Source organism: Chenopodium quinoa, unplaced genomic scaffold (assembly GCF_001683475.1).
Source record: "Chenopodium quinoa cultivar QQ74 unplaced genomic scaffold, ASM168347v1, whole genome shotgun sequence".
NCBI classification, from domain to species: Eukaryota; Viridiplantae; Streptophyta; class Magnoliopsida; order Caryophyllales; family Amaranthaceae; genus Chenopodium; species Chenopodium quinoa.
In genome coordinates this window covers 1,174,468-1,201,595 of record NW_018745546.1, presented here as the reverse complement: position 1 = coordinate 1,201,595, position 27,128 = coordinate 1,174,468, and the positions used below count along the sequence as shown (strand labels likewise).

Sequence of the window (27,128 nt, the reverse complement as noted above, 5' to 3'; positions counted from 1 at the left end):
ATGATCACAGTGGGGTTCAAGTGTGGGATGCTTGAAATATTCCCTACAACACTACTATTGCTCTTCCAAGAAAAATTTTATTAGAATTCGAGTACTTGATTCTCAAAAGAAGGATTATGTTGAAACTCAAGAAATTTTTACAACAATGGAGATTAGTCACACCCTTATGAAAGGACAGGATAGATGTGAAACAACTCCAATTTTGACGCAAGAAGATTTGACCATAGGTATTGTTAAATCAAGTGTCATCGTGTGAAAGTACATCGGTGCCCCTTCCAGTTGCTCCATTCCGCTCTCCATTGAAGGCTGCTACGAGCCCTAACAATTCCTCTCAGAATGTGATGATATTTGTTTCCTCTCGTCGTTTCAGAGCTAGAAAGAAAAGTGATTCTCCAAGGAATGTAAGTTCCTCGGTTTTTACCAACTCTTTATTTTACAGGTTGAGTGGCTCTAAAAATAAACGTCCTACCCTGTCGAATACTTCTAGTTTTCGAATAGAAAGTTGTTGTATGGTTCTACCCCTAATGTTCTAATGTGTGCTCTAGTTTAGGATTAATTTAGGATTCTGCTGATGTCAAAAAAAAAAACCAAAAAATGATGTCACAATGGAAGAAATTGATTTAGAATCATACTAACATAGCTATTGTGATATGCTATAAACACATCTTGAACATAGGAACCTGAAATGAGCAAATAATTCATTCATTTAAGTAGCACGAATTTGAATTTACAATTATCAAGCATTATTTATACAATACACTATATTTTTTTTTTTTTTGGTGTTTAGAGAGCCACAAGAGCGGGGGTGAGAATCGATCCCAGGATCTCCTGGAATCGGGAGGGAAGCTCTAACCACTTGAGTTATCCATCACTCTCATACAATACACTATATAAAACACTGCATATATACAGATCCACTGCAACTTTCGGCAGGATTTGGTTGCCCCTCCTCCTTCCTTCTCTTCCAAAGCTAAGAAGATAAAGGGACCCAGAGTATTCCTACAAGGAGACCTAAAACCCAGAAATATTATAAAACGCTAGCCCCATTGCCTGACACTCCATCTCTAAGGTAAACAGTAGACCCAGGTTGCTTGGACAAGATAATATTTCCAGCGTGATCTGTAGTTGTGTACCTCAGAAGATGGGGACCAGACACAATTCTGCAGGAATTCCATGTCTCAGCTGCTAAATTGACACCGTAATAGACCAGGTGATCCAATACACTATTCCCCATAACTGACCTGAAATGCCCAGAAAAGCAAAATGAGATGCAATATAACAAGCACAAAGTACAAATGTCATATGATAAAAAGATCTTAAATCAAGTTCAATATTGCATAGTTTCTTGTATAGTACCGATAGAATAAGAGTTCCAAGTTCCAACAACAGGTCAAGAAGGTACAACCAAGATTTACGCAGATAATTTCTCAGTAAATGTAATTCGGCAAAGTGGGTAACAGAGAAAAATTATACTTAGCAAATAGGTTTCCTAATTTTTCTAACTGAGAAGAATTCAGAGTATAGGTGGATCACTTTTAGTTTTATTGAAAAAGTGACAAAAGAGGCAGCTTAATATTGATATATTTTTATAGAAAATCCATCGTATAATGCAAGCTTCAAACTATAACCATTGAATGCTTCCAAGTTCAAAGATAAAAATATATTAACCCAGGGTTATATGGTCCAAAATGTTGGGCAGTTAAGAAATTAGTAACAAGATGGATGTAGTACAAATGCGCATGTTAAAATAGGCATGCATATTCAAAGCCTCAAAGGAAAGTTTGGAGTTTCTAATAATAAGGGAAAAATAAGGAAATCAGCTAACATGGTCAAAGCCTCTAAGACGTCAACGGAGAACGCACCAGTAAGGAAGGTGGAGGTTATTGAGGATTAGATGACGTTACCATATTAATGTTGTTCTCCACATGAAGCAGTAAACTAGAGGAGGAATTAAAGAATGTAAGAGATTGTTGCAAGAGAGCATCATTATATATCACCACTCTCATAAACAATCATCTACATAGAAAATTGACAATAACCTACAGAAGAATGAACTGGGAGCTTTTGGACATATGTGGACATAGAGGTTGCCTAAGGAGGAGGAATTTTAAAGGGAGGAATGTCAAGCATGCAGAAATGCATAACAAAGGGTATTCATGTAATTATACATATGTACAAACGAATGTATATTTTGGTATTATTGGATAATCAAATGGTACCATTGAATATACAATGATACTATATATGCACATAATGGTATTATACATGCATTCAATTTTACTATATCAATGCATAAATAAATAGTACCACCGAGGATTCAATGGTACTATATAAATTTTCACTGGAACAATCAGCATGTGGTCTCCCATCACGTGATACAATCTGACCAAAAAATAGGTGGGGTCCACCTGCAGACCTCTCTCTTCCTATCTCTTTCCTTTTTTCTCTCTCTACCATGTGTTTTTAAAATATTTTAATCAATGTTATGTATTATACATAATATTTCTCCATTTTCACTTCCTCGTTGCCTAAGAAGCTGGATGAAGAAAATATTGGATGGCATGTTTAATATAGCCAAGGATCTAAATTATTTACAGCTAATTACGCAAAGAGTGAAGGCGTCTCTTCTTATATAAATTAATTATACTACATTCGTTTCATATTATGTGCATCATATTCAAAAAATAGATGTTACATATTATTTGCAACTATTTTCTTTCATTTTTTTTTTATTTTTTATTATTTTTTTAAGAAACTTTTTTCTTTCATTTTTAGATAAAATATCTCCGCTTAAAATTTTCTCTCCTACTTTATTACTCACATGCCCCTACCTAAAATTTGGTCCCCCACTTTCTCTCCCCTACTTTTCATAATCACATATTCACATGCCTCTAACTTAAAAAGTTGGTCTCTACTTTCTTTCTCCCACTTTTCTTAATCACATGCCCCTAACTTTATTAATCACCCCATAAAAGATTTTGCCTAGGACAATAAGCCAAGACATTTGTGGCAATTAAATGCAACAGCGGTAGTAATTACTACTCCATCCACCCAATTTTATTTACCCCCTTTACTTTTCACGATTTTCAAGACGCGTAAGGTTTATAAACTTGATACACAAGTATTAATAAAGTGTACAATGAGATGAAGCCAGCATACTCCCACATGACTATATTATCTCTCATAAATAAAGAGCCATTTATGTCAAAGTTTTTAAAGTGTGACTTAAATATTGGCAATGGAAAAAAAAAAAAAAATAGGGATGGAGGGAATATAATAAAGTAATAATAAATAATTTATTTTTATTAAAAAAAAAAGGTACATAAAAAAGAGCCAAAAGTCTTCCCAAGAGCCATCTTGATATAAGTGAAGTGTTACCAAAATTAGCACCACATGAAAGACAAAAGGTAAACCCTACAATAGCCTCAATTATTTTAGTTTTTTCTAAACAAAAGCAATGGAATAATGAGTGTTTCGGGTAAAAACAATGAGACCTTGTCAAAGGTCCTGTGAAGTGGATGAAAACTGGGCTCGGTCCAAGTAATGCAGAGCCGAGGGTTTCTTGCACAGCAAACACACGTAAACTGGCATCGGGGTGTGCCGAAGTCAGTACAGTGTAGAGAGAGAAAGTGTTATGCAAGAGAATTAATTGCTTGAGGCTATTTGTGAATGAATGCAATGTAAGGGAAATGAAGGCTTTATACCTTAGCACAATAAGGAAAAGTGGGCTTGAAGCCAAGTAGGCTTGCCACGTTGACTGGGCCCTTGGCCTGACTTGGCATAGATCGGAGAGTTGAACCTTTGACCTTGGACTTTAATTAGATCTTTTATGGACTAGCCAATTAGGCTAAATTGGACCCAAACAACTTGCCCCCGACGGGTCGGGTTTTGTTTAACGAAAAATGGAGGGAAGTAAATGATTTAATTAAATCAGAAAAGATTTAAAATTTGAACGCCATTAATGAGATAACGGCCTTTGGGTAATGATAAAGGGAGTTGGACGGATAATGGGTAGTTAATTGGAAGGAAATGCGTTTAACGGTTACTTAATGAAGGATTAATGAGAGGTTGAAGGCGCGAACTCCCAAAATTCCCTTTTCTGAAATGATTTAAGACGACACACTCTCACTCTCTCCTCATTTCTTCACTTAACCGCACTTTAACTTCACTCAAACCCTTTGATTTCGATACCAAACTCCATCGATTCCCTAAAATTAAGGCTTCGAAGTAGAATTTTGACATTCCAAACTTGCAGATCGGCGAATTGCGCTTCACTTCAAGGTAATTTACTCCGAACTTGATTCGGTTTTCTTTGATTTTCGAAGTACCCTTCCTTTTTCCGATTTTCTTTTCGAATTTCCGGCGACCTGAACCATGGCTCGAGGCCGAGTCCGACACCCAAGGGACAGAATCAGGCAAACCGGGGAACGCTCCTGTTCCATCGAAGAGGAAGGGATTCCCGTCAATCCGTTGAACACAGTGTCTCCCCAACAGAAGGACGAGGCTAGTACTTCTGGAGCGGCGCCTCCTCGAGGAACAGAGGAGGCGAGCACCTCCATCCAACAACCAACAGGAGGAGGTGGTCGCCGCGTTGCTGAATGGGGGCACCACGAGCACAACTGTGCTTTGCCCACCCTATTCTTGGTTGACAAAGAACGGTGAAGCTTATTGCTTTGTCAAACAAGTCGAAATTTTCTATGGCATCCTGGAGGATGGGTATTGGTGCGGAATCCCTGCCTAAACTGACAGAATCCATCATCCACCGCCGGGCTATGTGGGAGTGTATACTCGACAACTGCTGTATGAGCTTCGGTTCCCACTGCACCCCTTTGTTACAGAGGTGCTGAGCAATTACAACATCTCCTTGTGCCAACTGACGCCCATCAGCATCCGAAGAATAATGACCTATCTCTGGGGGTGTGCCTGTTCTATCGACAGCAGTGTCCACTGCTTTAAGAAGTTGTATCGGCTTGTGCCGAACACCCAGAGCAGTTACGGTGAACATGGTCCTCAGCTGGTGGCGAATTGAAAGTCTGCCTGGGTACCTAACCGTGTGGCCGAACGACAGTTCGGACAAGGAGTGGCGAGGCCGGTAGAACTGGATTATGGCCCCTTCAGACCCCCCGCCATCCGAACTTCTTCGGCGTGCCTCGATACCTATTGCATCCTGACCCGAAGATGCAAAACTTAAGGCTTGAGGGGCACCTAACGCATGCTTGATGTTGTCGGCCTCAGCCGAAAATATAAAGACAGTATGTGCCTTTGAATGGGCCGATGACTCACTTTTCTTACTTTAAATTCATTTCAGTACTTCGGCATGTTTTTGCTTTGCACTTATGCTTATTTTTCTCCTTTTCTCAGTATTTCACGAGGGCAACATCGGCGTGAACAATCAGCAGCTTGGGATAAACGATGGGAGGGTTGTGACCAACAATCAGCCCTCTATTACTGATTCAGCGCTTGCACTTGCACGCCAAAAAATTCGTTATCACCCCGACTTCTGAATACCTGAAGCAAAAGCCTTGGTGGCAAAAAGAGGATCCTCTCTTCCGCTAAACCCCTGAGGAGGCAAAAGTTGCTGCAGAGGAGCCAAAGGAAGACTCCGAAGACGCGAGGTTGCTGGATACCACAGTAAGCTTTCTGACTTGTACCTTTTCTCTTCTTCTTTCTTTTTTTTTTAATTTTTTTTTTATTTTTTTGTTTGTCTCACGTCTTGCCCCCCTGTCCTCTTCTAAAGCTGGACGAGGAGGAAGAGGAGAAGGATAATCCTGAGGAGGAGGTTCTTTCGGACGAAGAAGAATTGATGTTGAACCGAAAGAGAACTGTCATAAACTCCGGATGATTCGGGAAGCACCTCTTCCGAAGAGACCTCAAAATCAGGATGCTACGACCCTTGACCCTCATGTGGATAACGCCCCTTCTCTCTTCTTTCTCACTGAAATTCAAATTGAGGCTGGTCTTTAGCTGAGGGGGAGAAGGATGATGATGTTGACGTGGAGGTCGGAGGCTCCACACATTTTCACTTATAAGGAGCTTAGGACGCTGCCGAGGAACTGTTGAACACCGCAGGACTTAATGCCCTCTTCTTCGGCGGCTCGCTCCTTTGGGACCTTCCACTCCTCTAAAATGGGGTTTGGTACCGCTCCAACGGTGCCTCTGCCTTCAAAGGCTCGGCTCGTGCTGGATGAGTGGCGCCCCCATGCCTTTGCCTATTTTGGCGATCCTGCCAACAATTTTGAGTTGGACAGGATGAAGTTTTGGACCTTTGGAGCCGCTGCTGGGGCTCGTGAAGTTTCGGATAGGGTCCCGACCCCTCTATTGACAGTCAACGACTTCTGATGCGGGTAACCCTTTCAGCCTCTCATTCTTAGACTTAGCTAAGTTTTTTTTTTTTACACTTTCCTTGCTTTTCGGAGCTGTTGCATAACCACTTGGTATCCATGGCTATGCGTGATGAGCTGGAGAGTGGATGCAGTTGAGAAGAGGAAGGCCGAGGCGCTCAGGGGATTGTTACTGCCTTCGACGTTTTCTGCAATGAAATAGAGAAAGATGTTCAACCTCCCTTTGACACGGGAGCTCCTGAATGAGTATGGGGCAGTTGACATCCCCACTTTCCGAGCTCGGATTGAGCGGAAAATCGAGGATGAAGTTAATTTTCGGATGGTCCGAGAGGCAAAGCTTATCAAAGAATCAAGGTGCTGGAGAATAATTCATCCCGTCTGAACCAGGTAAGCTTTTGAGGCTCAACTCGCTACTGAGGCCAAAGATAAGAGGTTGCAAGAGCTGGAAGATAAGCTGAAAGAGAAAGAGACGGAATTGTCTCAAGCTGAAACTGCAACAAACCTTGTCCGGAACCAATGAAATCAAATGATCGAGGCTGCCAGGGTTCAACTTCAGCTTGATGAGACTAAGAAGCGGTTGGTGATGCTAAGGAAGAGTTGAAGGTTAAAATTTATACTCAAGAGGAGTACGACGTAGGCTACAACATTGGTTACAAGGTGGCTCGGCGACTTGCTATTCACGTCAACCTCGAGATAAATTGGGACCAGGCTGAAGAATGGGCCTTGATTGGGGATGACTACTACTTGGACAACGCCCATCCTGAAAGCGAGTTTTTAGCTCGCTTGGATGCCAAGTTGGCCAAGTTGGCGGCTGAAGGTGCAGAGAAGGAGAAGGAAGTCAAGCCCAGAAAAAGAAAGAATCTGATAAGGCTCCTGCTCAAGCTGCTTCGTCCTCTAGGGACCCCCTTGGCTCCAACTCAGCACAGCCAAGCCTCCCTAAAGCATAGGAACTCGGGCAGCCGTCCCAGAGTCTTGCGGCTCGACATGTGCTTAACTTCAGAATTGCCGCAATCTGACTTCAGCCTTTTTGCCTTAGATGTTTTTTGCTTCAGCTAGCCTCCGTGTACAAACTTTTAACTTTGTTTTTGTTTACTTGTACTTGATTCGGCGGCTGTAATTTTTCGCTTGAGGGCGGCTACCGGCGTTATTTCTAAGTTCTGAAACACTTAACTCGCTGTAACTCGGAATCCGAGTGTATTTCTTACTAATTTAGTGCTTTTTCTGCCATTGTTTGCATACTTGTCTTCATGAATTTTCAAAAATTCGCAAAAATTTACTAGGTAAAATGCTTCGGCCAGGAAGATTTGGCTGAAAGTACTTTGTACTTGCATGCTTATTGCCCCTAGACTTGGTCTTTCTAAGATGACTGTCTGTCCTTTTTTGAATTTTTTTGAATCAGACAAAACTTCTAATGTTAACAAAATTTCTAGTACTTCGCGTTATTGTTCTTGTTTTTTTGTCTATCCGAAAGAATGGATATATGAGACACAAGGCCAACTTAAGGCAACCCTTTGGGTATAAGGCTCAATTAAGGCAATACCCCAGATTCGCCCATGGACTCATTGCCTTGGAGAACGTGTCTGTCCGAAGTTTTTGCTTCGGCTGAAGACTAAGGCTCTGTTAAAGGCGAGCTTGAAAGCAGTCCAAAACCTAATGCCTTTGAGGCGAAGGTTTGGACAATGATGAAGAAAGCTCTCAAAGAATAGATAGGGTAGGAAAAAAAAATGAAAGAATAAAGTTCGCGAATGTTTATAGCAATGGTGGCTCGAAGGCCTTTTTATTATTGATAAAAGATGTACTTACAAAGATTGTTCCTCGAAAGGTTTACACATGGTATTTCTTAAGTACATCAGCATTCCAATGATTTTTCAGCTTAGTTCCGTCCAACTGCCGAAGTCGGTATGTCCCAGCATTCCGAAGGACAAGGTCTCCAATTTTGAGAGGCCTTACATGGACTCTCCGATTGTAGAACTTGCTGATTCTCTGGCCATTCTATCTCGAGCTGAATCTCTGACCTCGTCTAGGAAATCAAGGGATCTAGGAAATCGAGGGATTCCTTCATGAGTGGTGCACTCGAAGACTTTCAGCGCCGATTTCCACCGGAAGGACGGCTTCGGCTCCATACACCAGCTCAAAAGGTGAATGGCCCGTAGCCTCTTTTTCGGTTGTCCGAAGTGACCAGAGGGCTGAAGTTCCCCTAGCCATTTTGACTTTTGGTCCTCAACCCTCTTTTTGAGAGTGTTAAGGATTTGCTTGTTTGCAGCTTCGGCTTGTCTAGTACTTTGCGGATGGCACACGGCTGAGTATGCCAATTTGATGCCGACTTGATTAGCAAATTGTCGAATTGCCTCCCATGATCAAAGACAAACACTTTCGGGATACCAAAGCGAGTGATAATATTCTGCCAAATGAACTTCTTACAGTTTGCTCCGTAATGTTAGAGGTTGCCTCGGCCTCGATCCATTTGCTGAAATAGTCTATGCCGACTATCACATATTTTTTTCCTAATATGGAGCATCCAGAAAGGGACCCAAGATATCCAGCCCCTATGGAGCAAACGAAAGCGGATTCAAGATCCCGGCTGGCTGATGGATAACGGTGTGAATTTTTGACATTTTTTGCATTTTCTGACAAGCTCCCTAGCATCTAAGATCATAGTGGGCCAATAATACCATGCCCTTAATGCTTTATGGGAAAAACTTCTTCCCTTAATGTGGTTCCCACAGGTGAGGAGGTGAATTTCCCGAAGGACGTAATCAGTATCTAATGGTCCTACGCATTTCAGCAATAGGGCTGCGAAGGATTTCTTATTAACTCTCCCCTGAAGACTATGAACCTTGAGCTGGTTTGCTTCAGCTTAGAGGCTAAGGTTTTGTCTTTGGGAATTTCTCCCCAAAGTTTGTAAGCTAGAATGGGATCCATCCAGCTAGGTTTATGTCGACGCTACAAACTTCTTGTGCTTCGTCGACACTTCTTTCTCGGCGCACTTCCACATATATAGATCGGGTCGGCTAGGCAAAAGTTAAACTAGCAAGTTTGGAGAGTGCATCGCCTTGAGCATCCTGACCCCTTGGGATCAGAACTTCAAAAGTTCTTAGCTTCGCAAAAATTATTTTGATATTGGCGAGGTAGGCTATCAATGAGGACATTTTAGCCTCATACTCTCCTCGGATCTGATTTGCGACTAGCTAAGAGTCTTTGAGACAGACATGTTCGGCTTCCAGAGATATGCACAATTCTAGGCTAGCAACCGCTGCGTCATATTCGGCTTCGTTGTTCGGAGCTTTGAAAGAATATTTGAGTGCATACTCAAAGGATTTGCATGCGGGAGAGGTTTTCACTACTCGAACCATTTATGGTGGAGGATCCATCCGTAAAAACAATCCAGCTTTTCTTTTCTTCGTCTAGTGTCTCCTGGTACGAGCATTCGGCCAGGAAGTCTGTTAGAGCTTGAGCCTTGATGGCTGCTCTCGGATGCTGAACTCAGTGAGCTCGAAAGCCCACTTGGCTAGCCTATCGGATTTTTCAACTTTGCCGAGTCATTGTTTGGGATTGACTGCCACGTATAAGTACAGGGTTTCCCCTTGAGCTAGACGAGCCAGCGTAGGAAGTTGAGCAAGATGCACTCGAAGCTGCTTGAAGGCCTCTTCTTGCTCGGCTTCCAGATGAGCTCTTTGGTTTTCGGGAGTTTAAGGGCTTCGAAGAAGGGCAGTCCCTTGTCCAAGGCTCTGGAGATGAACCTCGAAAGGGCGGCCATTCTTCCGGTGAGCCGCTAAATGTCCCTCTTTGTTTTCGGCTCGGGAAGATCGAGCGCTGCTTGCACCTTCTTCACGCCGAAGACACACTTTGGTGCTTTCTCAAGGTGGCGAAGGTTTTGGCCAGGTCCACAATATGGTCTTTATCCTCTTTGCTTTTGACGATAGCAACATAGACTTCCATGTTTTGGCATTTTTGATCGGCGAAAACTTGATCTACGAGCCTTTGATATGTTGCCCCCGCATTTTCCAATCTGAAGGACATCATTTTGTAATTGTACACCCTGGCGTTCGTGACGAAGGTCGTCTTTGCTCGGTTGTCGGGATGCATGAAGATCTCATGATACCCCGAGAATGCGTCCATGAAACTAAGCAGAGCATGCCCACTTTGTCGATCCTTGGCAAGGGGTAAAAGTCCTTCGGACAAGCCCTATTTAGGTCCGCGAAGTCAACGCACATTCTCCAGATGTCATTTGCCTTTTGAACCATCCCCACATTAGCCAGCCATTCTGGATACTAACATGGTTCGATGAAGCCTGCATCCAGCAACTTTTAGACTTCGGCTGCGATGCCTCAGTTCTTGCTTGCGGAGTAATTTCGCTTCTTTTGCTTAATTGGCCGACACGTTGGGTCGACGTTAAGCTTATGGGAGATAAGGTTCGGATCAATCCTGGGCATGTTAAGAAAGCGAACACATCCCTATTACCCCGAAGGAGTTGGATAAGCTCCACACGGACGTTCGGATCAAGATCATGTCCGATTGTGACGCATTTTTCAAAGTCTCCTTCGGTCAACTCAACTGTTTCAGTCTGATGGTCAAGATTCATTGCTTTGGGCCGGACTCTTCACAATCTGCCTGTTGCCGATATCAGCTGCTTCCCAGACTTTTTCTTCAGCTAATCCTCTGAGTCATTCAGCCTAGATGAAGGTCCAGCCTTCTCTTTCTTTGGCGCCAGAGCACCTTCTGAAGCATTTAGGCCTTTCGGCTTCTTCGCGTTAGGCTCTCTTTCTTTTTCTCTTTCCTCCTCATCCTCATCGTCGTCGTCTTCCGAACGACTAGTGGATGGCTTGAGGTGATTGCACCTTCGGGCTTCCTTTTGGCTGCCCTCGATTCTTTCAGGGTAGTCGGCGTCTGAAACATAAATCATTATTTGATGATACGTGGAGACTACCCCTTGAATCTCGTGAATCAAAGGTCTCCTCATGATCACGTTGTACACTGAAGGAGCATCGATGACCAAGAATTCGGCCATGACATTCCTGGTTGCTCCGTCGCGGCCGATGGTGACAGGAAGAAGTCGTTGAATCCAAATACCGAGGAGGGTACTGTCATTAAGTGCTTGGTCTTCGGCTTAATTTGATTGTAGGCCTTTCGGAACAAAATGTTTGCTCCGCTACCACCGTCGACGAGCGTCCGCCTGGGGTTGGCCACCGTGGTGATGATCACCAATGGATCCTCATGAGGGAACGTCACCCCCCGGCAATCGGCGGTTGTGAAAGTCATGTTCGGCACTAGCGACTCGGGAGGCTAGATGTCAGCATTAGCGCCCTAAGGTGACGTTTTCGTTCCCTCCGAGAACATGTTCCTCCGGAAATTGCCATGATTGGAGGAAATTTTTCCTCTATCTACTTGTTCTTCCAAGGAAAGTCAATTTGTTGCCGAGAGTCTTTCTCGGCATTTTCATCTTTTTTCTCCTCGCGATGATCTGCGAGGTATTTTTTCAAGTATCCCCTTTGGACCATGTCTTCAATCTGGTCCTTCAGCTGAATCAGTGTTGTGTCCAGGAGACTCATTGAATTCACACCACCAATCTTTATTTTACTGTTGATACCACTGAGGAAGTGGTCTCGGTTTTTTGTATTTGTGCTCGTCCTTGGTCACGCTGTAGATTTGGGCGCGGGGGAGGGCGAGCGACGTGTAGGACTCGTATGTGCCCAAGTGAGGTGCAGATTTGTCCTTCGGCTCGTTGGCCGAAGTTTGTTCCGAGGCTTTAGCCTTTCCTTTCGCCTTTTAGCCTTGGTCTTCAGACGAGGATTGTTGTTTTTGTTTCCCACCCCAGTTTGAGGATGGGTTTTTGTTTAATTCCACTCTTCGGCTTAGATGAACTTATCCGAAGCGTTCAGAGCTTCCTCTACATGGTTTGAAAATGCGTCCGAAACATCACGTATCGCCGTTTTGTAGCGGATTTGAAGATTACCGAACCAAGATTTGCCAGTACGCACGCTTTTTTTGACAACCCGCAATATCCGCCGCATCGGCTGTTTTGAACAAAATTTCGACTGCATCGGCTGGTTTGAACAATTTTAACCAAGATCTGAACAACACACTTTCAAAATTAAGCCCTTATCTCTTTTCCGGCGAGGGCTATCGACTACTGCATTAAAGTCGACCCTTTTCAGTTCAAAAGTGAAAGTCTTTTTCTTTTTGTTTTTATAAAATAATGTGTCAGAGTGTGTGACAGTTAGAAGGGTCTTATCTTTTGTTTTTCTATAGAAGGTAAACCTGAAGAGCACACTTTTCCCTTTTTTAATTTTTTTCCCACGTAACCCTTCCCACTTTTAATTTCTAGCACATAGAAATATAGAATAGGAATTTAATCTTTAAATTAATTTAAAAGAGTTACATTACTCGTATTAATTTAGTGTAGTTACTGAAAGTACTCCATAGTAACCCCTCAAAAACAAAAAACAAAAAAAAAAGTACTCCATAGTAATAAAACTATGGAGAAATAAGAAATTAAGCATATAAAATTTTTAAAAAATATGAGAAAAATCATTATGAAACACATAAAACTAAAATATAAAATTCCTGCGTGACAACCGCGATACAATCTGCGATCAATGCATCAGTTCCGTTACCGAAATACCGCGACCGTTTCCGCGATCAAGACCGAAACCACATTTTCGAACCATGTTCCTCCACTGCGGGGTATGCATGACCATGAAGTCAAGGAACGGTCCAGTTCGAAAGGCATGCTGTAAAGCAAAAACGGCCCTGGTCAAGGCTTGTTACGCCTGATGACTCATTGCTGAAACGAGTCACGTAGTCTCGGAGACTTTCGGGCTCCCCTTGCTGTAGGCCCATGAGCTCTGCAGTTTTCTTCTCTAGGCGATTTTCCGTAGAAAACTTGCTTTTAAACTTAGTGGACAAATCGTCCCACCCCGTTATCGAACTTTCCTCGACTCCCTTGGAGAACCATGCTTGCGCGACCCTCTTGAGAGTAGGAAAGTATCAGAAGCATGTGCCCCTCGAAAGAGGCAAAGTGGTAAGTGATGTGTGACGGAATTTTATCCGTCGGCACATGCTCTTCCGGTATCCATCGCTCGAATGGAGAACGAGTGGGAAGCATTACTGCCTTTCCTTTATTCTTGGCCGAAAGGACCGCGCTCTGCCTCTCAGAGAGGTAGAAGTGGTTTTCGTCCCTGGGCCGGGAAGATTCAGGATGAGCCTCAGCTTGGTAGGAAAAGAGAGGCGGCTGTGCACACTCGGCTCCCTTACGCCAAGGCGGTCATAGACGCTTTGGCGAGCAGTTTCTAGCCGAGAGTCAGACTGTTGCTTTTGTTACTTTGGAAGATTTGGGTGTCGGACTCCTTGAAGAAATGCAGGTTTTTTCTCCTTTCCCGTTCAGTTCTCCATGTGTCCTCTTCCCATTTATCCTCCAAAGGATTGGGGCCTCCCCCCCTCTTGCCCGATTCTCCTCACAGTTGCTTGAGGCTATTTGTGAATGAATGCAATGTAAGGGAAATGAAGGCTTTAATACCTTAGCACAATAAGGAGAAGTGGGCTTGAAGCCAAGTGGGCTTGCCACGTTGACTGGGCCCTTGGCCTCACTTTGCATGGATTGGAGAGTTGAACCTTTGACCTTGGACTTTAATTAGATCATTTATGGACTGGCCCAATTAAGCTAAATTGGACCTAAACAATGAGATAGCCATGCATGCAAGTTGCGACCTGAATCAACTACATTTATTTCTCCTAGAATAGCAAACTATTAAGTGGCAGCTATTAGTATGTAAATATGATCATAAATTTTCACATATGTGCTTCAGGAACTTGCTTCAATGGATCAATCAGTGAAAAATAAATAAATAAATAAAACAACTTTAAACCTATAATAATGGTCCATTTGTTCCCCACGAATAATCTTTTTGTATTACTTTTTAGGATGTCCATAAAAAATCTTCAAGCTACTTAAAAGGAAAATTTTCCCACTTAAATTATGTGTTGTGGAAACTTTGACCAACTCTCTTTCTCTTATATTTTCACCCCACCCTACAAAATTCCTTAATATGACCGACTAGGAAGATAATTTGAAGATAATTTGTGACAGAGGGAATGTTATTCAACCAAGGGATCTGTCATCTAGTAGCTTAGATTCTGGTGTGAATTAAATACTTGCTTAACTAATTCTAGCTTATTAGTACCAAAACTTTCAAGAGAAAACAACCCTTTACCACATTAGCTGAGAACAAAATAGTTACTAAATCAAGGAAAAAGCTATAAAGTGTACATTATTTGCTTGCTTCCAGAATGATCCTTAGATTAGCTTTGAGTTTAACTATCATTGAAAGAAAAGTAATCAAGTCCAAAACTCTAGACAGGAATATTTTTTCCATTTCTACAAAGCACTTTTTGTCTTTAATCAATTAGTAGAATAGGAACACGTTGGGTGCTTTGAAATGCTATCAAAGCTGTCTTTTGTCTTATATTCTCTTAATTGAGTGATGATTGATGAATAAGCTTGAATCCTACTCTAAATAGGATTGATAAGTGGAATAATTAAGGAAGTTCCTGTTGAAAAAGAGTACCAACTCACAGTTATGATATGTGAAACTACTCTCTTTCAGCTCAACCATCTGGATACTGACTAATTTTCTCTACAGTGGATATATCTAAAACTACATATGTTCAAAACATATACAGAAATCTTCCTAGGGAATTCGTTCATTCAACAAAGTTTCCAAGCAATAATCAAAATACACCTACAATGTTACGCTACTTACCTGCTACAAGATGGATCTTCACCAGAAAGATCACAAATCTTCTCAACAGTGTAGACTAAACTTCCAAATCCAATATTATACAGCCATACCTGAAATTTGAGAAAATAATTAATTTTGCAATTGACAAGAAAAGAGCAAGAGAAACAATAAAGACATTATTTCACGGCTAGAGGTTTTGTTCATGCTTTTGATAAACCAATAGTCAGCAACATTGAAGATAACCATAGTTAACCCACGGAGTCGAGAGCAAGTTTGTAAAGGACTAGAATTGATTATGCTGAATTTACGCAATTTAATAGAAGAAGGGCAGATTTTTCATATAACTAATCAAGGATTACAAGTGATAGTGTAGTAGCTTGAGGCTACAAGTCTCCAAGCAACTTGAGGTTGTAACTCTCGTGTTTGCCTTACAAATTTCTGGGTAATCTCCTCTGAGTTCTTCCTACAATTCTTATACTAGTGGTCAGATTGACCTTAGGGAGAATACATGTGAAACTTTACTAATTAAGCAAAACCATACTAAGCATTACTAAAGTTGATTGCCCTTCTTTCCTTCATTCTTCTTAGTTGCATTTGTCCTGGTGTGAAGAAATGCTTCTTCCCTATGGTTGCTGCTGCCGCCTTTTCTCCCGCCTCGAATAAACCAATAATGGTTTACTTGGATCCATCACAAAGTTGCATCTACTTAGAGCCTTAAGGTGGCTGACAACAGAAATGACTCAGAACTCCAAGAATTCTCCAATGAAAAGGTACTAAATGAAGCTTTGCACCAAAGCTAGCTTAATAACCTACTAGTTCAAAGACAGTGGAGATATATAGCAATCCAACAACCCCCTGACAACAAGAATGTCAGGAACACTCAATTATAGTTATAACCCTGCTACAGGTTGAGTGTTGAACAGATGGGATCATTCAATTAAGCAAAGCCTAATGAGGTATACAGGGTAAGATTAGTGAACACCTTCATTACAGATCTCTAAGAATTTCCAAGTGCAATAAATGTGCAGTAACTATAATGTCATCATTGATCTCAAAGAATATGTTGCACTACAGGTAAAAATAAATTCATTCCAAAGAAATTAGTAAATCACTGCGATATCAAAACAATGTTACTTCCATCAGATACCAATGCAAAATGTCCAAAGTAAATGAATCATGGAAGGGGTTGAGCACAGATCATACATGCCTGCACCAGGAGAACATCAAGAAAAAAAATTACAACATACCTCTCTAGGAAAATGATGATATGACTTCTGACGGAAATAAGGATAATAAGGCGGCAAATGAGGCACCATATCATGCTCATGAGTGACACGGATTGTGTTTGGGACAAATTGGCTGTAGTAAGAAGCAAAAGCTGCATTTCCAATCCGTGGTTGCCCAAAGGTTGTGACATGAACATTTTTTATTCCGTGATGTACCTGAATATACATGATTTGTCAATATATCATGAGACACAAAGTACAGCAAAACAAAGTAAAAATGGGAGATAGGGGACAACGCCAAAAGCAAAAAGCCTGATAGCAAACTAAAATACAGCTAGAAACACAAAACCAAGTCAGCAAAATGCTTTACTATGCCATATGGAGAAAGTTTCACCTTGTGTCCACACACAACCAAAATAGTTCCCATAATATAGTGTCCATTTCTCATTCTCAAATATAGGGGCAATATTTATTGGAAAGGTATAAAGTAAATAACGACCATTAATGAAGCTTGAAATATAGGTCATTTTATATGAGAAAGATATTTTTTTTAAAAAAAAAGAAGCTAATGAGTTTTAATGATAAGAAAAATTGGGGATATGTCAGGGATTTCATATGAGAGAGGTTAAAAAAATGAAGAAGGTTATAAGTATGTAAAATTTTTTGAAAAATATTGGAAACAAACACAACATTTTGGGATACCCAAAAAGGAATATAGGCACTATATTATGGGATGGAGGGAGCACATGTAAACTTAAAGGAAGATAACATAACTGGATACATGGGTATGACAGTTCGAATAAGCTCTCATGATAAACACAACAACAAAGCCTTAAGTCCCAAAAATCCATGATTAGTCCATAATACAATAAAAGGCAAAATATTATATAAAAAATATAGTGCAGGAATTTACAAAGATAACAATGTTGAAAAACTGGATTAGAATATCTCAGAAGAAGAAAATTCAGCAGTAAGTAAAAGGCAAATTTGTGAGGAACCACATTTTAAAAGTGGGTTTTTGTCATAAATTTCCTTATATAAATAAATATTGGAAAAAACCTATTTGTGAATTCTTTTTGTCAAATAAACAATACGCTGGATTTGACATTGGACTCCACTTTCCGATTTTGACCACCCACCTGGGATGCACGTGACCCACTTTCCTCCCTTTTTTTTATCCTCTATTCCCCCTTCATTTTCCATTCTCTCTGCACTACCACTATTCTTCTCCTCATCATTAAGTTCTCCAATGTAACATATCTGACATTTACTCATCAGCTCCTCTGCTCATCTTCATTCTTCCATGGTAAGAACTTGTTCAAAAACATTCTTGCTCGCATGTTTCTTGCTCATCCTATGAGACTCTCTGCTCTTCTCCTTATCTTAATTTCCTCCATTCCTTTCCATTGCTACTCTTCTCTTATCTGACATACACTCCTCTAACACTCCTTCTCTCCCATTAAACCATAAATTATATTGTATATGCATCCCTTTTCACTGTCCCCCCCCCCACCCTCTCTTTCATATTCTCTTCCCCCCAAAGGAACCAAGCAACTCATTCAAAACTCAGTCTTGCACCCATGTTTGACTCAGAACAAAATTTCTCCACAGATCACAGAAACAAAAACAGAGGAAGAGGTCATGGTGGTTTCCGACATAAATCCACTTCTATAAGGTGGTTTTTTTTCAAAAATTTTCTAAATAAATTGAGAAATGAGAAACGTTGAATAACTTTCGCAGCGCTGTCTGCTCACACCTGATTATAGACCTGAGAGTAATAAATTAATTCCCCCATCCATTATATTTCCCACACTTCCTTAATGCTCCCATATAGATTTTTACATTTCCTTCAAGGGTTAATAAACACCTATTTCATTTAGAAAAATGCCCTCGTGTGCATAAAGCTCTTCATCATAGAGCAAACCCTTTCACAGGAGGAAGGATATTTATCGTCTCTCTCCCAAGAAAGCCAAGTGCTCCACTGATCCATTTTAGATATACTACATCACAAATAATACTCCTTTGTTGCAAATAATAAGAAACGAAGGTAGTACAAAAATCTCACATGCCTTACCCTCATTTCTTGTAGCCTTAAGTTCGTGTAAAACACTATTGTGAAAACTAGCAAGGGAAAGAGAAAGTATTCGTAGCTACAAATAGACTTTTCCAAGATCACATGGCCAAAAAGACACTGAACTACAGATTACCATAGTATATGGATCTTAGGATCCCTTATCAAGCAAACAACATATTACACCCACATAACTAAAGCTATTACCCCTGCAACAGCAGAAAATAAACTTAAAGATAAAATAAAATAAAAAATTAAGTATCTAACAATGATTACCGTGAGGTCAAGTGCACAAATGGCAGCCATAGCCCCACCCATTGAATGCCCTATTACAATAAGGTCCATTTCTCCAAACATTTGTGTCGTTCGTTTAACAGCATCAACAACTCCAGGGCGAAGTGTGGTGTTATGATAGGCATTATAGAATCCATGGTGAACCTGCAAGATTTAATCAGAAAGGAGAGCTGTGATGTCTTTCATCGTCCCACGCTGACCTGGAGGTCATATGGCCAGCAAAAAGCTTTATGATAGTGACCAGTCTGACCACTGAACAGAACAGTGATAGGACACCTACCATTGCATCGGGCTTGTCAGGATAATTTAAATCAAGTTGTTTCCAATACAGATCTTCAACCCAATTCTGGATGCTGTAGAATAGGTTAAATGTCAAGCAAGTAGCATGTGAAAGCAAACAATACTAGACAATCAGACATAATACAACCGTGATAAGGCACCCAAAACAATCTGTAAGTGGGAGGCATTGAAGGAGCAGAAAAATGTAGCAGATCAGGTGCTGTAATAGATTAACCTTAGGAAGGGCAATTTGGGAAGTTTAGATGGTTTTAGGTTAGTAGTCCTTACTCCTTAGCATAAATAGGAGATAGTATATGCATTAGGCTTTATGTGAATTGTGAGGAAAAATGTTGAGTAGTAACCTCAAGGTACTAGGAGAGTGATAACTGATAACCTAAAGTTATCAAGAGAGTGATAGCCTTGAGCTATTAATCTATCTTTTTGTATCCAAATTCTGCCATTATTAATCTAAATTATCAAGCTTTTATATCTTAATTAGTCCTTAAATCAGAAAATACTAAGTTAGTCCTTTACAGGTGCTTAATGTGATTTTGATAGTTTATTATCCATCACAAATAATGTAAGTGGTTTCACCTGTTTCAGAAGCCTGAAACAGAGGAAAATAAGCTCTCATGACAGCATGAAATTTGTCAAACAAAGGACAAAAGGCTGCCTAAAGATCAAAGAAAATCAGAAAATCATCAAAACAATAGACTCGGATCTTCTGAATCTGAAGTGAGACTATGAGAGCAGCATTGATATCAGGCAGATTAAAATTTTACATTATTATCATATGTAATGAAGTGTGCTCCCAATCAGTCTAAGTAACTGGTATGTAATGTTTTGCAGACCTGCATTACAAATTAACCATGTTGCAAATCAACTAAAATTTGAACTATACAAGAAACTAATAAATCAGCAGCAAATGAAACATTTGTCACGTTTATCAGGAACAGGTCAAACCAATCAGGCACTGAATGCATCAGTTTTTATTCAATGGCCAGACAGAGAAAGGCTATTTGGATTATTTGTAAAAGTGGAATGGCATTGAGGAGCGTTGACAAAAGCCAAAAGCATAAATTTCACAAGTTGGCAGTTCCAAGTGTTCCAACTACAAAAAGTTCTATCTCAATGGTACAAACATGGTTCGAAAATGCGGTTTTGGTCGCGATCGCGGAAACGGTAACGGTAATTCGGTAACGGAATTGATGCGTTGATCGCGGACGCGTCTCGGTTGACACGGCAAGAATTTTAATTTTAATATCTAAAAATTTTTCTCATAATTTATAAAAATCTTACTACCTCCGCTTTGGGTTACTCGCAACAAAGGACAACTTTGCGGAGGCCGAGGCAAAAGATCTTAAGTGTAGTTATTGAAAAATAAGGGCATTTACTTAACAAATCCAACCCCAAAAAAAGAAGTAAAAACAAATTTAACAATAATTAAAATAATTAACCCACCACCACCAACAATGCTGCCACCACCCGCCACCAGCACTGCCACCACCCCCCCCCACCACCACCAAGTCACCAACAGCACAGAAACCACTCACGACCACCACCACCACCGACACCACTAACACCACCACCACCAACCCACTAACACCAGCCACCACCACCGAAACCACTAACACCACCACCACCAACCCAGCGAACCCACGAAAACCACAACCACGACCACGACCACCACCACCAACCCACGAAAACCACGACCACCAACATCACCACCAATCCCACGAAAACCCACAAATCTGGAAATTAAAACCCACAAACCACAAAAACCCTTGAACCCACCACCACCAACACCAACCCGGAGAAACCACTCACGACCACCACCAACCCACAAAACCACGAACCCTTGAACCCACAAAACCACGAACCCTTGAACCCACCAACCCATTGAAACCACTCACGACCACCACAAGCAGCCAACGAAACCACCGATCTCGCGAAACCACCAAGCCATCGCACCCACGCACTAACCCAACGAACCCACGAAACCCTGTGGAAAAACCTTGAAAATTGAGTTGGAGGAGGAGAGAGAAAAATAATGGGAATGAGGAAGAAGATGAAGGAAGAGAGTGAAAAATAATGGGGATGAGGAAGAAGATGAAGGATGATGAAGGTGGTTGAAGGAAGAAAGTGGCTGGGAATTGGGATGATAGAAGAATTTAGATGGAAAAGGATTGATTTTAGTGGAAATAGTTAAGTTAATTAAAGTTAGATTTTAAGTTAATAAGATAAAATTAGTTTTTTTAATTAGGGTGTTTAAAACAAAAGTAAGGGTAATTTTGTAAAATTATACTACCTCCGTTACCTGTTATTTGCAACGATTTGACATAAAGTAGAGAGGAAAAATGTCTAATCGTTGCAAATAATATGTAACGGAGGTAGTACAAAAAATCTTACTAAAAAAGGAAAGAAAATAAGTTGTTGCGAGTAATGTGAAGCGGCTGTTTTAGAAACTGTTGCGAGTAATCCGAAGCGTCTTTGTAAGTTTGTAGTTTGTACTGCACTATGAAAATAGTAATTGAAATGCTTCAGAAAAAATAAAAAATAAAATACTCCTTAATAAAAAAGCAGGGATAAAAAATAATTTAAAATAATTGAAAAAGTGAAAGTAAGGGGTGGTGTAGTCACGTGGGAAAAAATAAAAGAAGAAGGGAATAGAAAAGGTGGTGGGGTCAGCTGGAGAAGGTTAAAGTTTCAAAGGAAAAGTAATGTTGCATTAGTAACTTCCAGCTGTCATAAGACAGACCCATTTAAAATATTTTAAAAGAAATATCTTTTATTCAAACAGTAACTTGCCAAGAAAGTGATCGGCTTTCATGGAGAAATCATAAACCCCATCGAAAATGTGGTGAAAATTCTCAAAAAGCTTAAAATTTGGATTTTTTTCATCAATTTTCTGCCAGTAACGTGTGATGCGCCCTCGATTTGTATCAAAACGGTCGTATCGGCCGATATCGCAGAGTTTTAAAAAACAGCGCGCTGTCTCGGTAAATATCGGAACGGAGAGTTGAAATTCCGTTACATCTTGGCCGATTCGCGACGGTACGGCCGAGTTTTCGAACCATGGGTACAAAAGCTCAGCACCACCACTGAATCACTGATGACATCAAACTTTCTAGTCCTAGTGACATTTAATAGGGACTTGTAAGAAATTGAAGCTATCTTTGATATGTCATACTCTATAAATTTCAATACTATGGTGTCACCCAAAGGTATAATAACAAAATTGATCTACAAACATATGATCAAGGATAATACTGGTAGGTTTGTCTGTAACACTATTTCGTAAATCATGATTTCATGACGTGACTGACAAGTTAACACTAATGATAAACTCATACCTTTTTGACACACAAGAAGAGTGTCAGAGAACCTGTTTAGGCAGTGAAGGCACAAAAAGGAGACATTCCATTGATGTATTCAGCAGAGCCATAACCTAAGTGAATATGCTAATATAGTTGCCATCCCAGGACATGATAAAGTTGATCTTTATTAAAAGATTATACTATTGCATTGGTAATCTTTAAATATATTACGTATATCAGGACTAGTACTTGACCAGTTGATATGTTACAACTTAACAAGACTAGTACCTTTTATTTTAACTGGGGAAAGGGTGTCAAAGAAAGTAAATTAACAGATTCTAAGTCTCATACCCCGCTTTGAAGTGGCCATGCAATTCAATCCTAGGTACTGGACAAGATACAATCAATACATGTGTATCAAAAGAAAAAATAAATAAATAAGTCTCCATTCTATGCATACTTCATGATATCGAAGTTAGGATGTTGCATGTCTAAGTTTATAAACCACCTACGCATCTACAGAGCAACTCTGATCTCCCTTTGTTGCAATTGGTCTACAAATTTCCAGGTAAAGCCCAAGAATATGCAATTGGAACCTCCCATACTTTCTTATTTCAGACAGAAAAAAAAAACACCTTAAATCTTTGTGGGATGCCATCATCATCCGAAAAGCATAAAAATCTCTCATGAAAAAAATTTACAAAGAAAAGATAATAAAAAACTAAACTAAATTAAATCCAAAAATAAATAAATAAAAAATAAACAGAAACAAAAACAAAAAATAAAAAATATGAACAATCAAACACATAAAGGCTAGGATGATATAGACCCCCTGCTCCTCATCACAGGTTAGAAAGATGCAGCTTATCAAGATTCTATTAGGTGTAACCTAGATCCATTCATGATATTCACCTGAGTGATAACAGCAAAAAACTGCAACAGAGAGCTATTAGGTAGCTAGTTGTTAGGCAAACTCATATTGCCCAAGTTTTTTGGGGCATCTAAATGTCTTGATATTCAGACAGAACAAGGAAAGCATGATGGAAGTTATTATGTGGTATCAGCAAAACTGTGGACAGCCTTTAACACCAAAGATTCAAAGCTACATCAGAGAGATATCTCTGCCCACACAGCAGGTATTTTTGAAAATCAGAGTTCCTCATCAAAGAAAGAAGGAATTTAGAACAGGATGATGTTGGACCTTCGAATCACCACGATCACTATAAAAATGTAACCTTGTGGAATAGCCAACAAACCTAGTTATGCACCATCAACGTGTCACAAACCTTGTTTAATGTCTAACAGACGGTAACAAGCTATACTAAGTTCACATAACTTGGGCAATCTCAGGTTTGTCTAAACCTAAAATCAAAGGCTGGGACCTGGCCTGAACCTGTGGGAAGCATATGACAGAATTCTTATACACATTTTTCAAAAGAGAATTTTGTATTAAGATATGTTAGTTTCTTATAATATCGCAAAAATGTAAAGCTTTCTTATAACCAACCATTTAGCTAGATATTATAAGTTTCTACGTAATAAGACTAATAACCAACCTTAAAAGTATCAATTTCAAAAACAAAAAGTTCTGAAAAAAAAAATGTAACCTGTGTTCCTGGGTTCCTCTAAATGCAACAATAATAGCATTCAGATCCTTAGCAACCCCAACATATGCCTGCAATAGACAGAATAATGATATAAGATAGAAGTTAGGAACTGATAAAAATTCTGTGAAGCATATAGGATAGATAAAGATGTGATTACGCACCTGCAAGCAATGCTGGACATCAACAATAAGCTCTATGATTTCAAATCCCTATTAACAGGAAACGATTTCTAATTAAGAAAATCACATACCTAAACTTAATGCCCATTAGAGATATTCTGACAAAATAAAACATGTAAACAGAAATTTAATAATAGTAAGTCAAGAACCTTTGTCATTCCATTACATCTTGAGCAAGTCCAGGTAAATAGTTCAGTCAAGTCTGACTCGTACACCTGTGAACAACAGAAAATTAGAATCAGTCTACAGATTAGCCTTAAAATGCTACCTCAACAGCATTACGAAATCAGCTCAATGCCAACTCCATCACAAAACCCAATTTATTAATATCAACACTACTACTAAAAACATATTGCAAGTAAAGCATTATCACTGAAAAAAAAAAAAAAAAAAAAAAAAAAACTAAGCTACAGAACATATATCTGGAATAAAATATATAAAAACCAAAGCGTAGGAAAGCTAATCAGGTCAGAGTAGTCAACAAATTAACACAACCTTGTTACTAAAACCGTACATATATTGCCACTTACCTGTTCTTAAAAACAAAAGATATTGGATAGACTGCAGGATGTTTTTCTGTTACGAGGTTGAAAAATCTATTTCTCTTTTGGACAACCTTTACCTCATCTTCCTAACTATTTTACATACTCCATAAATTTAACTTGATACCATTTCTACCAAGGGAAAAAATTAACCATATTTCACTCAAAAGTCAAACGTAACCAAATACAACTGGCGCACCTGCTTCTAAGGGCAAATATAAGAAAGCCTTGCTCCAAAAATTACCTACAACAATCTACAATAACGAAACAAAAATAGTATCCATTGATGAGGAAGTCCTAATCAACAGTTAGACATTGACAAATGTATAACAGTGGCAATTTTATAAATAATGGCAAATTTGATAGTAATACTGAGCGGTAAAATAGTACTACTAGACATTATCAGTAGTACTATATATGCTTTTAATAGTATAAGAGACACTCTCACACTCTCAGTAGTATCAAAGGTTGTTAGATATTTATTTTAATGTCTAATTGTTAGGCTGTTAGCCATTAAGACTTCCTCATTTATTGATCTATTAATGCTGGAGTGTTGGAGTGAAAAGATACCACATATTGCATTTCTAGTTTAAATGCACTCAGCCTAGTTCAAACCCCGGGCTGATATTTAAACTATGGCAACAGTGTCAGAAATCACAGGTAAAATCTATACTTACTTAGATCCCTTTAAACTAGTTTCTTTAATTGACATAATAGCTTATTAATCAACAACTACCATTCTATTTTTTTCAACAGCGCCAAGAGACAAATAGCAAAGAGATTTAAATTTTCATCATTACAAGTGAGGTATGTCATAAAATACTTCCTCCATTTCTTTTAATATATATCAACTAGTGTGTAACCCGGGTGTTGCACTGGGTTGCTACTTTAATTATTCCTTGTGATTATATGTATTTGATATTTTAGTTTTTTTTTATTTTAGTTAGACCTTATGATTATCAATTATATACATTTATTTTTATGTTCATAACATAAATGATAATTAGCTTAGATGGTTAAATAATCATCCTTCTTATTTATAAGAGGTTGGGTGTTCGAATTCCCTTATCATCATCTTTTTATATGAAGCAATATTAGATGACGTGGCATAATAATGAGTAGTGATAATGTGGCATAATAATGAGAGATGAGTAGGTGACGTGGGGTGGTATGTGTGGCAAAGAGTTAGTAACGCCTTTTAATATATTAGATTTCTATTTCTATATTTAGAAGTTCAATTTAGATGCATCATTTTCCATTTTGGTTAATAAATTCACTCTATCTCTCTCATATCACATGAGTCCACTTTTTGATTTTATAAGTGATGCATCTAATAAAAATGGAGGTAGTAGAGTACTTACTGCCGCGTTGTACTCCACCAAAATTTTGGCAAGCGTGTGATTGTAGACAGAGAATTTATCACCGTGTTCAAGGTTGAGCACTATGAACAAAAGGAAACCAAGTGTCCCACTATGTTAAACATTCAAGACTTCATACAATTAATAACAAAGCAAATAGTTGAATTCCAAACAAATATAAAATTCAAGAAACACGAAGTCAAAAATGTGAATTAAACTGTGAAAATCCAAAGCTAAATTACCTCTGCCAAAAGAAACACCAAATAAACATAATAACAGCAACATCCTTAACAATCTACTTCGCTCCATAATCTGCGCACATCATCAACAATAATTCTTCAAATTTAATCAAGTAATCAAAAAGCAACCATTTAATAAAATTAGGGCCAAACAATATTTACATCAAACATCAATTTCCTCGAATTCAAATATTTAACAATGGATGAAATAATTCCTCTTTCACAATAGATTGCCGACAACTTTACCCTTTGTTTATTTGGGGGGAGGATTGACGTTTTCTGCGTGTAATTAAAATTCTGGATAAAGTTTTGAAGTCATGAACGAACAAAAGAATGAGAACCCTTATCCTTTCCTTGTACGTTTCTTTATTTGACTTGACGAGATTGCCCCTTCTGTAATACTGCATGTCTGTATTATCTGGGAAGAATTATAGAGCTAATCGAGTAATCGCAAATATTAAGAAGCATGGGGTTTTAAGTAATTTCAACGAGGAGACTCAATAGACTTTGCGTCTGACATCATTATTTTTTTTTTCTTCGTAAAAAATAAAGACATCATCATTTTTTTATTTTGTGATATTGATAGGACGTCGTCAACCTATCAAGAAATAAGACCTAACTCGATCCTACTAAACTAGTAGCAAGGGCAAGAAAGGGTCGAACCCATGAGAGGCGTTGAATCAACCACCAAATGTTATTGTTTAAACAAGCTAGATTAAGTCGGGGGTTTTAAGTTGGTATTACGTCACACTATTCTAATTCAAATCAACTAATTCTAAGAGGTGATTAACAATATTAAGAAGGCCTAGGGCATGGGTTACACCACTCAACTTCATCACGGACCACAAGTAGCATGCATAGAAATGGTGATTTAGGGGATAAATTAGGGGAAGTTATCAAATGCACCCAACTACTCTCTCAAGCTAGAGGGATTACT

At 39.4% G+C, this 27,128-nt stretch overlaps 1 protein-coding gene across 2 annotated transcripts; it reads right to left on the bottom strand.

Moving 5' to 3' along the window:
- Positions 1–673: 673 nt before the first annotated feature.
- On the bottom strand, positions 674–26,546 carry LOC110716178 (probable feruloyl esterase A). Of its 2 annotated transcripts, none has more exons than XM_021894806.1 (11): positions 26,438–26,546; positions 26,195–26,264; positions 25,956–26,035; positions 24,202–24,267; positions 24,035–24,082; positions 23,874–23,941; positions 18,951–19,023; positions 18,653–18,814; positions 16,327–16,521; positions 15,101–15,189; positions 674–1,241 (listed from the first exon to the last, which is right to left on the bottom strand). In XM_021894806.1, the coding sequence occupies exons 2-11, from the start codon at positions 26,259–26,261 to the stop codon at positions 1,028–1,030; spliced, it is 1,062 nt and encodes a 353-aa protein (XP_021750498.1). In that variant the 5' UTR covers positions 26,262–26,264; positions 26,438–26,546; the 3' UTR covers positions 674–1,027. The 2 variants fall into 2 exon arrangements, with proteins under 2 accessions (XP_021750498.1, XP_021750497.1); XM_021894805.1 differs by having other exon boundaries at positions 26,354–26,513.
- Positions 26,547–27,128: the final 582 nt, after the last annotated feature.